At 40.0% G+C, this 14,625-nt stretch overlaps 1 protein-coding gene across 2 annotated transcripts in view; it reads right to left on the reverse strand.

The window, feature by feature from the left end:
* Positions 1-430: 430 nt before the first annotated feature.
* LOC118004280 (disks large homolog 1-like) overlaps positions 431-14,625 on the reverse strand; it is a 1,118,862-nt gene continuing 1,104,667 nt past the window's right edge. Inside the window, exon 6 of one of the 2 annotated variants that reach the window (XM_034995574.1) lies at positions 431-1,123. In XM_034995574.1, the coding sequence (XP_034851465.1) occupies positions 956-1,123 (168 nt within the window). In that variant the 3' untranslated portion in view covers positions 431-955. Of the gene's footprint in view, positions 1,127-14,625 lie in introns of both variants that reach the window. The other variant, XM_034995573.1, reaches the window with a different exon arrangement.

Here is a 14,625-nt window from a genome sequence, read left to right on the forward strand (position 1 = left end):
GATGCCAGGGTATTTAACATGTGCCAAATTTCAGAACTACATTAGAGCATAATTTAGCCTTTCTTTGATGTCTTAGAAAGTATAAGATTCCAGAAGGCACTGGGACCACCTTTATGGCTTTATTTTTTACTGTGACACAGCTATATGGAAGTGGTGATGAAGTAAATATTCTGGCTAACAAAATAAACAATGAATTTTCTTTAGCAATAAAGAGTTATTTTAGTAGGGTTTTTTGGGGTTTTTTGTTTGTTTGTTTTGTCTTGTTTTGTTTTTCATCTGCATTCACTTCTGTTATATCATTGATTCTAGTTCCACTTTTTTTTTTAACTCTAATCAACATTTATGAGCTTTTATCCAAAGCATAAAATCCCAGAGCATCAGCAAAGAAAAAGAGTGATTTGCAACCAAAGAGCGCAGAAAAATCCTCTCACTTAATTGTCCTTTGTTTGTGAAAATACCATTTATCAAGAAATTGTTTAAAAATCAAAGAAAAAAGGTAGAAAGTGTCAGAAAGTATGACCAAATAGAAAGAAAGGTAGTATAAAATTGAGGTATTGATGAGCCAACTCACACAGTTTTTTGATCAGTCTACATGGTAAGGCGATCATCTGGTGTTAGCATGTTATACTTACTTCCTTTGTTTTACCTGGGACCAGGAATAGAGGTGGAGAGGTAGCATTTGAACAAAATCTTGATGTACTCCTGTGCTTTCTAAATATGTGGTTACCATATTTTCCCTTTCAATTTTTGTTCCTTGCTCTTTCCTTAGCCCATTCTTAGCAACTAAAAAGAGTTCCCAGACATTCAAACAACTGCAAGAACAACCTCCTGCATCAGAAATTCCAGGTAAGCCTCCAAACCACAGAAAGACCCTTCAGCAACCATGGGCCACTGTAGTGTTTTAATTTAATCAGATCAACAAACATCTCCCTTCGCCGCCAGCTCTGAGAACAGTCTAACTGACCTTCAGAGGAGAGATGTGAGACTGCAAGACGTATCCATGGACATTTTCAATTTGAGACAGGTTCTTTTCTGATACATGCACCAGCTCAGGTCCTCTTACTTCATGGGTTAGTCGAGGTAAGGAATGATCATGTGGAGCGTCCTCATCTTGATATCGATACTTCTAGGAGAAAAGACAAGAGAGAACAACAGAAGCATTAGTGCTTGCAAAGGGTACAGTTGAGAACTTCATATTCCAACTTCATTTACAGGACACAGTGCATACCTATTGTTGACCAAACAGATAACAAGTACACCAAAGAGGCTTTGCTGCAGACTCTTCTGGTAGTCACCATAAGCAACTTCAACAGTGAACACTAAATAAACCTCAATACTGACCAACGCTGATGACTTGTTTTTACCTGATAACGTACTATCTCTGTTTTACGCTACAGAAGGGTGATAAGAAATGAGACTCGGACAATTTACCTAAATAGATGAGGAAGCCCTCCTCCAAATGATTAGAGTACCTAAGTATGTGCTAAAATTTCTAGGTCAAGGATGGAGAAGGAAAAAAAAAATGTATTGAGCAATAAAACAGACTTCTGATACATTCCATTCAGAAAACTTAATTTTGTTTCAGAATTTGTGAAAGGCTAAAGTTCCCTTGGAAATGAAGAAAAATTTTTGCCACCCACATTATTTGTGCTGGCCTCAAAAGGAAAACAATCTTCTCTCCCTTTCATACCCAAAGAGAAGGAGTAATGATTTTGGTTATTCAGATTCTGGGACAAAGGATCACAATTTCTGGAGATGGAGCTTCCATCTAAAGAACTTCAAAAATCAAGGCAAAATGTCTGCCTATATTCTCTGAAGGGAAAGAAGTGGTATTTCTTTCTCTCTTGATCCCTTTCCTCTTTTATCATCTTCTTTCTACATGCCAGTAACAAAAAGAGCATCCTCTGGCAAAAGTTACCTTTAAGTCTTCAAAGCAGACCTAAGGGAGCTGGCAGAGAGGAAAAGGATCAGGACAAGGAATAGGGATGGAGCACAGGCCTGACCATGGAGTCAGTCTCCATCTTCAATATTGGCCTGGGGTTCCTATCTTTCTGTCTCTTTTTACTGCTCCCCCCTTTCCCTTGGGAGCTGTGCCTTTAGAGTCCCATTGTTTCAAGGCTGTCAGTCTACCTGGGAGAGAAAAAAATGGGAACATTCTATATCCACCCCCAACCCAGCTAATAAAGTGTTAGCTTGCCTTGCTTTGCCTTTGTTCCGTGAATGGCACGGGGGTGTTAGGGGCAGATATCCAAATATCATTGTAACACACCAACTCAGGCTTAACTGTGCTGTGTAAACCTCTTCCCAATACCTCATTATTGTTATTACCAGCAGTTATTTTTATCACATCGGGTTATTAACAACATGTCCTTACAAAATCATGCTATGTTTCTTTCATTTTGAAGGTGAAAAATACGATTTCTTGGACATCAGCTCTCAGTCTGACTCATAATCTGATAGTACAAGAAGAAACACCCAGGGTTTGTAATTCAATGTGCTGTCCATTCATACTCATGAGTTGATTATAATTACTTGTATTTTCCAGGGAGGCTTTCTGCAATCTTCCAAGTTCGCTCTTAGTTGCAAAACAACACTTACAACAAACAGTATCTTGCCTTCAGTTTGCAAAGGACTATCATCTATTTCTTCCATTGTAATTCTTCTTACTTATGATGCTCCATTTTACTTATGAGAAAAACTAATTCTCAGAGAGGTTAAGAGACTTCCCCAGGGTCACCTACCTAGTGGGCATCAGAGATGGAACCCTGTCCAGATAATGTGAACCTGAATCCTATTTCTATCATCAGCCCCTCCTCCTTTCCCATAAGGAGATGAAGCCCAAGTCTGATGACTGAATTGGCAGCTTGGTAGAAAGCAGTTCATTGAGAGCACACAACAAAATGCTGTTAGAGCATTTCTGTAAACTGCAAACTACCATACTTCTGTTTTCCTAACCCTATGAATAATTTGGGAAGGTAATCTGCCTCAGAAACAGGGATCGAGTTTAACATCTGTTCTTGATCAATTATGTGTTCATTGGGAGTGGAATAAATGTCAAACATGTGCCCATTTTAGTGCCTCTGGCTTTTAGCACATTTGTCCTCCACAGCCACCACCCCCTTCAATTCTCTCTCAGGGAGATACTACCATCTATGCAGTCACCTGAGACAGAAAAGTAGGAGTCAGTCAACTCCATCCTATCTTTCACTCTCCCATCTGCCAATTTAAGAATTCACTGAGTCTACCTAATTTATATCTTAAATAATTCTTGAGTCTACTTCATCCTCATCCCTCATCATCACTGCTTACACTCAGGTTCTGATCAGCTCTCATCCAAGGAACCCCTGGGTTGTGCAGACTGCCACTGACATTGCTCTTTCCCATTCATCCTCTACCCTGCACTGGGCAGCCTTCTGAAATGACAAACTGGTAAAGTCCTTCTCTTTAAACCCATTTAGTCTCAGGACAGAGCTCAAGCTTCCTTATACTATGAGCTACCCCTCAACACTACTACCTGAGCAGAGCCCCCGTTACTTCTGGACTCTTTCATAGCACCACTCCTACCTCAAGACCATGGAATGAATATAAATATATCATTACTTCCAGGTTTTTAAAAAATCTTTTTAAAAAATTTCTGGTAAAATACACATAAAAAATTTCCATCATAATCATGTTTAAGTGTTAAGTAATATGAAGTATATTCATACTAATGTGTAACCAATCTCCAGAACTTTTTCATCTTGCAAATCTGAAACTCTATAGCCATTAAATAGCAATGCCCAATTTTCCCATCCCACAGCCCCTGGCAACCATCATTCTACCCATTCTTTTTTCTATTTCTATCAATTTTACTACTTTAGATACCCTATATCAGTGGAATCATACAGTGTTTAACTTTTTATTACTGGATTATTTCATTTTACATAATGTCTTCAAGGTTCATCCATGCTATAGCATGTGACAAGATTTCTTTCCTTTTTTAAGGCTGAATAATATTCCATTGTATGTACACACCACATTTTGTTTATTCATTTGTCCGTAGGTGGGCAGTTTGGTTGCTTCCACCTCTTGGCTATTGTGAATAACGCTGTTCTGAACACAGGTATACAAGTATCTCTTTGAAACCCTGTTTTCCATTCTTTGGCATAGATACCCAGAAGTAGAATTGCTGGATTATGTGGTAATCATATTTTTGGGTTTTTTGAGGAATTTATTAAGCTCTTTAACATTTCACATGCATAAAACAATGTTCATGTTAGTCATAACAGTTAGGAAATGCTTGTGTTCTGATAAAGATCCAAGAACACCAAAAGCAAGTTTTTTTGCAAAGTTAAAATGATTACTGTGGCTCCTCCAGGATACCTGTAGTGAGATTCAGCTGGTTTAGAGAAAGATTCCATCTATTAAAATACACATTTTACTGAACTATTTGGACAAATAACTCTCAAGACACAGATAATAAACTCAGTTGAACTTATGTGGTGTCACAAATAACTTACTTTATTTTCATAAATGTAAGACACAATTTTAAGACTGACAAGGCCTTAAATTAGGCTGTAAAACCAATCTTTATGCTCAATTAATGTTTCATTAGTTAATAACTGTTCATTTTAACGTTCACTGATCCTTTAGGCCTCAACTTTGACATTATCTTTTCTGGGGAATTTCGTGAACTACAAATCTGAGATTTTGTGGGTGTTCCCATAGTTCCCCATAATCTGCCAATCACAATTTTTATCATGTTATATGTCTGTGTACTTATGTTTGTGTGTGTCTGTGTGTTTACATTGAACTAGAAGATTCTGTGAGTACTGGGACAGTTGAGTCTTATTTATCCTCTTATCTCCTGTCCTTAGCCAAGTGCCTGGTACATATACTTAATAAGTATTTGTTGAATAAAGTTATGAAGGACAAACAAATGGATGAAATGGGTATCAGTTGCTTAAGCTACAAAGATGTTTGGCTGCAGGATGCAAGCTCTTTCATTGCAAAACGTTATAAAATCAGGTTTAAGTAAAAAAAGACAATTGCATCATTTGCTTGACACAATCTTAAAGGACATCATATTCTTAACTTTTCTCTATCTCTCTCCTCATCATTCCTTTTAGTAAGATTTGCTAAGAATATAAACTGAATAAGAAACAGTTCGTCGGGTGCCTGGGTGGCTCAGTCATTAAGTGTCTGCCTTCGGCTCAGGTCATGATCCCAGTGTCCTGGGATTGAGCCCCGCATTGGGCTCCCTGTTCAGCGGGAAGTCTGCTTCTTCCTCTCCCACTCCCGCTGCTTGTGTTCCTGCTCTCGTTCTCTCTCTCTCTGTCAAATAAATAAATAAAACTTAAAAAAAAAAAAACAGTTCTTGACTTTGAGAAAACCATGAATTATTAAATGAGTTCCATACATGTGCAGCTAAGCCACAATGCATAGTCCTAAAGACACATATAAACTGAGTTCTGTGGGAACAGAAATAGGTCATCCCTAACTCTATCTAAGCCTTCCCTGTTTGCAACAAGATCTAGAATGATAACAGAAAAAAGAGATATTCTAAGCAAAGGCACCAACATGTATAATGGAGATAAGTGATAATGGAGGAAGATGTTTTGAGGGAATAGTGAAATCCTGAAATGGATTGTAGCAGATGCTATTGCACCCCCCTCCAAATTCATGGAAATCCCTTTTACACATTCAAGGCCCACATCTGTATACTTCTCAGAATGATCACTCTTGGGTGACTGAAGCATCCTTACTTAGATGTGCCTGGGAATTATAGTAGAATCCCCAACTTCTACACCTCAACATGAAACAAACCCTGTGGGGCCAAATACACCAAAGCATCTGATGGGATTGAGGCTGAAGCTTGACTGCACCTGAACCTACACTCTTTTTTTTTTTTTTTTTTTAAGATTTTATTTATTTATTTGACAGAGAGAGACATAGCAAGAGAGGGAACACAAGCAGGGGGAGTGGGAGAGGGAGAAGCAGGCTTCCTGCCAAGCAGGGAGCCCAATGCGGGGCTCGATCCCAGGACCCTGGGATCATGACCTGAGCCGAAGGCAGACACTTAATGACTGAGCCACCCAGGAGCCCCTAGACCTACATTCTTTCAGAACTTCTTGGTGCTTCCCTCACTCTCTTCATGGTTTCTTTTTGGAACTGCCTTCCATAAGTCATGCACACGCCAATCCCCATTTTACATCTGGTGAGCCTGATGTAAGATTTGGACGGAAATTGGGATGTGAAGTACAGTGTGGCAAGACACAAGGCTGAAAGGCAGACTGCTATTTACTGTAGATTATAGGGAACAACTCAAGGGACCTAAGTGATGCTCTTTCTAGTGTAGCCACATATTCCCCCCACACACACTTTTTAAATTTCTTTTCTCCAGTGTTCTGCAAGAGATAACTAAGCAAGGGATAAGAAGAACTGGTGACAAATGCCATATTTAACTCAAAAGCAAGTCTCACCCTGATAGGGCATAGAATCTGCTTGGATTCAACTTTGGCCGGACCATATATCATATTTTTGCTTTGTACTAGATAGACTAAAACCAATATTAAAACAAATGCTAATATTAAGAGAAATACTAATCCTAACACTAATGCCAATATTAAAGTCAATAATAATGCCAGTAACTATGCCAAATTTTTTTTAATTGATATGCCAGGAACTATGCTAAATTATTATTTTTTAATTGGTACTTTTTATATTATTTATTTATTTGTGTGTGTGTGTGTGTGTGTATATGTGTGTGAGAGAGAGAGAGAGACAGCTGGGGGAGAGTGAGAGAAAATCTGAAGCAGACTCAGCATTGAGTATAGAGCCCAACACAGGGTCCGATCCCACAACCGCGAGATCATAACCTGAGCCAAAAGCAAGAGTCAGCCACTCAACCGAGCCACCCAGGTGCCCCTATGCTAAATTCTTTATATGCATCTTCACACCTGAGAGATAGGTGCTCTTATTCTCCTCATCTGAGGCTTGGATAGTTAGGCATTTTTTCTAAGATTACATACCTGAGGAGTGGCAAACTAGGATTCAAACACAGATTACTCTGACTCTGGAGCTAGAGCACATGAATATTCTTTTAAAGTTCCTCAAAGTTCTTAAGAGATCCACTTTATTTTCAGGAAATATTCTTAGGAAATCTTCAAGAGTCATCTAACAAGGGAGATTAAACAACTCTGCAAAGGTCACATCCTGATTTCAGAATCAGTCCTAATGTTCTGGGCAATTCTGAGTTATTTCTCATTCCAGGGCTTGTCCGTTAAGTACTGATGCCATTCTGGGCATCTTCGAGGGTTTCTGAATTAAAAGGAGGGCCATTTAAGGAAGGCCTCTGTTGTGAAATCTGTGCCTTCCTTTTCCTGTCCTCAGCTTGGTCCGTTAGAGGGGACTCTGGAATAAAAGCACTTTTGAACACATTATATTTTCTCTCTCAGCTCTAAGGGGAGTGAAGCAGAAGAAAAGCTCAAGACAGGGAAGACATATGCTCTTCATGTCCCCCGTCTTAGCTCATTTTTGTCCCTGACTTCTGGAATCCTATCCTCTTCCCCTTTCTGAAGCTTAACCCCCAACTCATGGACTCCTTCATCAGGTAAGCTTTTTCAGGTCCTCGATGATCAGACTGGGTATCATCTCCTCTTGGAAGGATTTTCTGATTGCAAAGGTTGAAAGGATATGCTCCCATAGGATTCAGCACAGATTTCTGTCACCAAATAACAACTTTATACTGCAAAAACCTGTCCATGTGCCTATCATTCCTACTAGTTCCTGAGTGCCTCTTCAGCATTGATGTAGTCATATTCATCTCTGAAACTCTAGTGCCCCACTGATGGGTGACACATACTAAAAGACCAGTAAATTTGACTTTAACTGAACTAAACTTAAATAATATGAGCAATACTGTGATACACCTGATCAAAAAGCTCTCCTACCTGAACCTGAATGCAATCATACTCACATGTTTTTTCAACCACAGAGCCCCCCACATGGATGAACAAAGGCCGGGAAGTCTGACCAGATTCGGCTCACTACCTTTTGCTGATGCCCACTTGAGTCCAAACTACCCTGAGTTACCCAGACTTCAAAGGCAGGAGCCTCCATGCATCTGACCCATCACCAGAAGTCCTCCTGCACAGGTTAGAAGATGGTACACCACTGGCCTAGTGCATGAGAGCTGAGGGAGAAGTCACAAATCTTCCAAGGCCCATAAATAAAATCTGGGTCTGTCTCTTCTCTGCATAAGAAGTGCTCTGCTTCCCCCTTGCAGCAGGAGTTGGCACTGTTCTGATGAGAGAGAATCAGATCAAACTCCAAGAGCCAGACCATGTCTGTGTGCTCTTGAATAGCTAGTGAACACTACCCATGAGCCCTTTGCTAAGAGTGTTAGAAAGAATATCCCACTTAAGACTTACAGCAACATTCCGAAGCAAGTACAAAATTAAGGAATGATTTACAGTTTCTGACACAAAGCCTGACATTTAGGAAATGCCCCCAATCTGTTAGTTCTACCACTTCTGTTAACAATAACAACAAATAGCCTTCTCGGTGTTATCTCCCTCTCTGTGATCTCAGTTCCTAGAGGGCAGGGAACCCTGACATTTGTCTGTCTCCTGCAGAACAGTCAGGCCAGCACACCAAGCACACAGTGTGGCTGCTAGACCTGGCTGACTGAATGCCACCACTGGAAGGAAGACTCTTAGTTTCAATAATGTGCTTTGTCAGAAAAAAAGAGAAAAGCATATATTTTAGGAGAAGTATAAAGTCAGTAAGAAAATTAAGTAAATAATGAGCTTGCAAAGAGCAATGATTCCTAAGAAAGAAGTGAATGAAGCTCAGAAAAGAGAGAAAACCAAGAGTGAAGAATGTGGTTTCGATAAATGTACTCCATGGTCTTCAGTTCCTCTCAAGACTAAGTTTAACTCCCCAAACAGTGCATGCTTATCCGGGCCCTGCTAGTTACTGCCTTATTTTGAGGAAAATATTTCATTTAAATACTTCGGTATTTCTTTTTAGGAATTTTATTTACTGGAGACTTGTGCAGTATGTAGCCAGCCAGCTCTCCTTTCCAGCTCCTTTTTCCATGATAGCTTAGCTTATCTGTCACCTGTGACCCATTTCTGTTACCATGCCTACTTCATCCCCTCTCCAACTCCCTGTCTCCCTTTCTGGAGGGAAAACATGGACAAAAGAAAGAGAAAGAAAAAAAAAAAGAGAAGATAAAAGAATAGTTAAGGCAGTGATCAGATTGGTAATACACTCATTTCTTTAATTTGAAATAAATTCTCTGAATGATATTTTGGCTAGAGCAGTTTTCTCTTTCCCCTTTCCATCCTTTCTGGCCACTATCCTAGTCCCTTCTTCTGGAACAGTCATGTGTATGTTGTGCATCTGGGCTGGGGGGTCGTTAGATAGGAGGACAATTGGGAGAAAGAAGCACAAGACAGACCAGGCATGATTTTCACCTCTAATTCCTCAAGGAGGCTTCCTGGCTTCCCTAGTCTTCCCGTACAACCCCACACCCTGCCTGGCAGGATTTCAGGGTACCCCGTACTTGTCAGAAAACTCATCACATTTTTATTTTACATTTAATTTCTATAATCATTTGCTTGATGTTTTCCTCCTCTGTTGGACTGAAACCTCCATGGAGTCAGGTCACTGCTGACCTTCAGTACCTACTACATCGGAGGTCTCAGTCAATATTCACTGAATAAATCATCTCTGGCCAAATAAATCTCTCTTCAAATCCATTATTCAAAGAGCTAATAAGAGTGTGTTGAAGCTCGCTGATTGCTGATTGCACCCAGATCTTCCCCAAGTGAAGTTACCCTTCCAAAAAACAAAACAAAACAAAACAAAACAAAACCACCCAGTGACCCACAATCAGCAATACAGCTGGCCTGAAGGACACTTGAAAGAGGAATGTTTTGAGGATTGGAGCAGGATGTAAGGAACATGACGGATCTGAGAGATGAAAAGCTCTCCCAGGTGCTCCATTTGAATTTTTTTTCAAACAAAACTCAGAAATGAAATATATTCCCGCTTTTTGCCACAAAGAACAGGACAAGCCAGGATCTTAATTAAATTACAAATCAGCTGTCTGCTTGCAGCTGACTGAGCTTTGTGTGCTTCCAAGCAACGTCAGATATTTTAAACCCTCTGTAATTACCTACAATGGAGGAACTGCCAAGAAGTTCCTTTCATGAATATTTAATATATCTTAAGATCCTTTTTAAAGAACTGATGATTTAAATAATCATGAGGGAACTTAGTCTAGCTCAGTGCTGCCCTCCATCTGTTAAATGAAGATGTTGGAGATGTAGCTTGACAGGAAATGCAAGCTATTTTTCCTAAACTTCTCAGCTAAGCCCAAGGCCTAGGGGAGGCCAGGCTCACCCAGGAGAGGTAATTGTATGCTTAGACAGCACTTAAGCTCTCTGAGCAAGTCAGAATGGGACCACAGACTTAGGATCTGGGAAAATAACCGGTGTAGAATTATAAAATGAATTTGTATAAGATGTCACACATTCAGGTTGCTATTTATCATTTACAAAAGCACATTCAGAGACATTGTTCCAAGAAATTCTCAAGAACTGGAAAAAAGAGGGTATTACCACTCTGATTTCCAAATGAGAAAAAAGGAGCAAGAAGTCTCCAAAGTTAAACAAATGGTAAAGTGGGTTTCAAGTCAAGCTAGCCAGGTGACTCCAAGAGGCAACCCAATATGGTGGGATGTGCATAAATTCTGGCATTAGAAACATAAGCTCAAATCTCAGGCCACTTGCTAGCTGGGAGAAATTTGTCAATTTGCTGGATTGACTGAAGCTATAAACTGGGAATTATAGATCTACCTCACAGAAATAGGAGCATTGAATGAGACACTGTATTCCTGGCACATGGTAGCTGCTTGACCAATATTAATGCTCTCCTTTCTGGAACTGTCAAGCCCTTCACTCTTTGCAGATCTAGGTCATCAAAAAAAAAAAAAAAAGTGGTCCCTAAGAGAGAACGCCTCAGACTGTCAATGCTGTCAGCAAAATGGAAACAAATATGAATAATCATTTATAGCTAAACATGTCTATCATCTTTCCCTTCCTTAGGTCTTCATAGTAGAATAACTTTCTAAGACCTCAATGGTAGAAGAGTCTCCAGGAATGCAGGTTCTGGAGAAACTGCCTGGACCACTTCCCCAGTCTGTCATGTACTACATGACCTTGGGCAACTCATCAAACTCTGTGACTGGATATTCCACATCTGTAAAATGAGACTAGTACTTACCTCACAGCATTTTTGAGAAGGCCAAGTGAGATGCCTGGAATGCATTTAGTAGGCTGTCCGTGAGCTAGTAAGTGGTCACTTAGTATCACCTATGATTATTTTATTGTAACATTAGATTTTTTTTTTACTTACTGATAAAAAATTTTAAAAATCTAAAAACAGGAAAAAATGTAGCCTTTCTTTATTGCTTTCAACTTCTTCAAACAACTCTGCCACTACTATATAACACACAGAGCCTCTGCTCCAACCTCATAGCTCTCCTGACCCCACAAAACACTCTCCAGCCTTCTTCTATGCCATCTTCAATGCCTGAACATCTTCCATGCTCTTCCAAACCATCTCCACTCTACTTGGCCTGCTCTGGCTATTCTAGCTACTGTTACTCCTCTCCTCCCAATTTTTTCACTCAATAAGAATTTACTCCAAGTTACAAAATAAGTAAGCCATGGGGACATAATGAACAGCATGGTGACTATAGTGAATAATACAGTTGATCCTTGAACAACACAGGTGTTAGGGGCACCGACCCCGACACACAGTCAAAAATCTGTATATAAATTTTGACTCTCCCAAAACTTAACTACTAATAGCCTACTGTGAACCGGAAGCCTTACAGATAACATAAACAGTCAATTAACACATATTTTGTGTGTTATATGCATAATATACTGTATTCTTATAATAAAGGAAGATAGAGAAAAAAATGTTAAGAAAATCGTAAGAAGGAGAAAATTCATTACAGTAGTGTATTTATTGAAAAAAAAAAAATCTATGTATAAGTGGACCTGTGCCATTCAAACCCCTATTGTTAAAGGGCCAACTGTACTGTTAAAAAAAAAAAAAAAAGTGTATTGAGCACCTATTATGTGCCAGACATTGTAAGTGCTAGAGATACAACAGTGAACAAGAAAGACACATCCCCCGCCCATCCTTTGTTCTTGATGTCTTCTCTACCTTGATAACCTCCCCAACTGTCTTTCAACTGGCTATTGCTCAACCTTCAAACTTAACTTACATATGATTTCTTCCCAGACGCTTTCCCTGGATATCGAGGTTTGGCGAAGTGTCCTTTATCCGTGCTCTCATGACTGACACACTTAGAATCCCTCTTTTTTCTTATTGTTGTTTTTGTTTTTTTTGTTTTTAAACATGTATGTATCTGCTTTTCTCATGGAAACATAAAAATGTCTTGATTCATTACTGTACCACCAGCAGCAAGCATTCCACCAATAAATGTTTCTGAACTGAACTACAGCTGGTGGAGATGTAAGTTCCTCGGACTGTTGTGTACCCCATCGCACCTAGCACATCCTAGAAATAGCATGTGCTCAAGAAACCTGTCTGGATTCTATAGGAGATCTGGTTACTGAACAGTACCACATAAGATTTTCAATAATGAAGTAAAAAACTGGTTCACACGTAGCCATAATGAAGTGGAATTATTTTGGGGAGAATCATTCAAGTTTTGGGTGTGAGGCACCTGGGAAGGAGTGTTGACTGGTGGCTTTCTAGAGCAAGGAGTTGAGAGGAAGACAAATTGTGACATGCAAGAAGGGAAGTGAGTTCCCGATCCTTGCCCCCACTCTGCCAGTACTGAGTTAGAGCAAAACATGAATAAGGCCATCCCAAGAAATTACCCAAGGCTCTCTAACCTCCCGGGCAGCAGCTGGACACACAGACAAGTGTCGACCTTGAGAAGCACAATAAAATAAAGTGTATGTAAGGCAGGGAAGAGGTCTAGAAGAATACACACTGTATTGACAGTGGTGTCTCTGGGTGATTATTAATTTCCTGTTTTGAGCCACATGTATTACTTGGAGAATAAAAATAATTAACAAAATAGAACATGTAAGACACGATCAAGTATTTACTTTGTTGTAATGAAGAAGGTTTGTGGTGAGGGAAGATTCTCCTGACTTGGAAAAAGTTTCTCCAAGTTTAGTTAACTTTGAGAGCTGGTTGGAGGACACAGGGTGATTGCCTGCTGTTAAATGAAGGAGAGGGAGCTAGGAAGGAATTTGCTAGGGAGGAAGAGAGTTGGAAGTCAAATTGCTTTGTTACCAAGAAATCAAAGCAATGATTTATGAACAATCTCGACAATTAGTTTGTCCATTTGAAGCACAAATTCAAATACAGTCTGAGTAATTCTGCCGGGATAATTGCCACTGGATGCGAGAGAGGACAGTAAGAACTTGTGGGCAGTCACTGTCTGATTCCATCTGCCAGCAGGACAGCTGCTGCAGCTTCGGTGAGTCAGTTGCTGCTCGAGGCCAGAAGTGTGTTCTCAGTCTCCCAGTGCCAGGAAAAGATGAAATGATTATTTCATCGGGATTCCTCATCAAGTGATGCAAATTCCCTGCACCTTAGTGTCCTGAGTTTAAATTCTGCTCTTGCCACCAGTCAGCAATGTGACTTCAGGCAAGTATGGAAGTTCTCTGAAACTCAGATTCCTCATTTGTGAAATTGGGCTAATAATACTCATAACAGTGTTGCTATGGGAAATAGATAAGATAATATGCATAAATGCCTTGGCAGAGGGCCTGACTCCTGACTGATGCTTAGGAACTCTAAACCTCTTCCTATTTCTGTGTCAGTGTCATATCTAAGTGTTGTCAGAAGGGTCACCACACACACACATACACACATACACACACCACACATGTGTGCGTGGATGCATGGACTCAGCTCAGCCTTATCCCTATGACACGGAGCCGGCTTCCTGCATGCTTCTACAAGCATTGTAGCATCATTGTAGGTCAGTGCAAACTCTCTGAAGATACATGCTGAGTTGCAAAGGCCTTGCCTCTACAGTTCTAAGCTTCAGTTTCTTTTCCATATGTGAGGCCATCTTACCCTCTTTATCCATGCTTCCTCCTGAGCCAAGGTTCCTGGTGTCTTGTGCCTATGATTACCATTTTTGTCCAGCAGGGAGGGAGAAAACAGTCCTAGAGCAAGCGTGGAAATTGCCACCACTGGCTGATGACTCAAGCTACTCTCCTGACCCATTTGAGCTTCTGGACCTCAGAATCTGCTGTGGAATTGGCACCTGCTCCAGCCTTCCATCCATAACTGACCTCCCAAGATTAGACCACTTGCCCACTTGACTCCAGAACATCTCCCAGATTCTTTCTGACAGGCTGTTCCAGAGATTTCCTAGTCAGTTCTTTGGCATGTGCTTCCACTGAGATACTAAAGAGAGTAAAATCCCTTCCTAACAGGAAATATCATCATTTTTTATTCAACAAAATATTTATTGAGCACATTATGTACTAATCACTAAATTGTAGGTGCTAGGAATACAGTAGTAAAAAAAAAAAAGGTAAAAACGTATGACCTCTTAGAGCTTAAATT

This window comes from Mirounga leonina, unplaced genomic scaffold (genome assembly GCF_011800145.1).
Source record: "Mirounga leonina isolate KUSES-001 unplaced genomic scaffold, KU_Mleo_1.0 Mir_92, whole genome shotgun sequence".
In the NCBI taxonomy this organism is placed as follows: Eukaryota; Metazoa; Chordata; class Mammalia; order Carnivora; family Phocidae; genus Mirounga; species Mirounga leonina.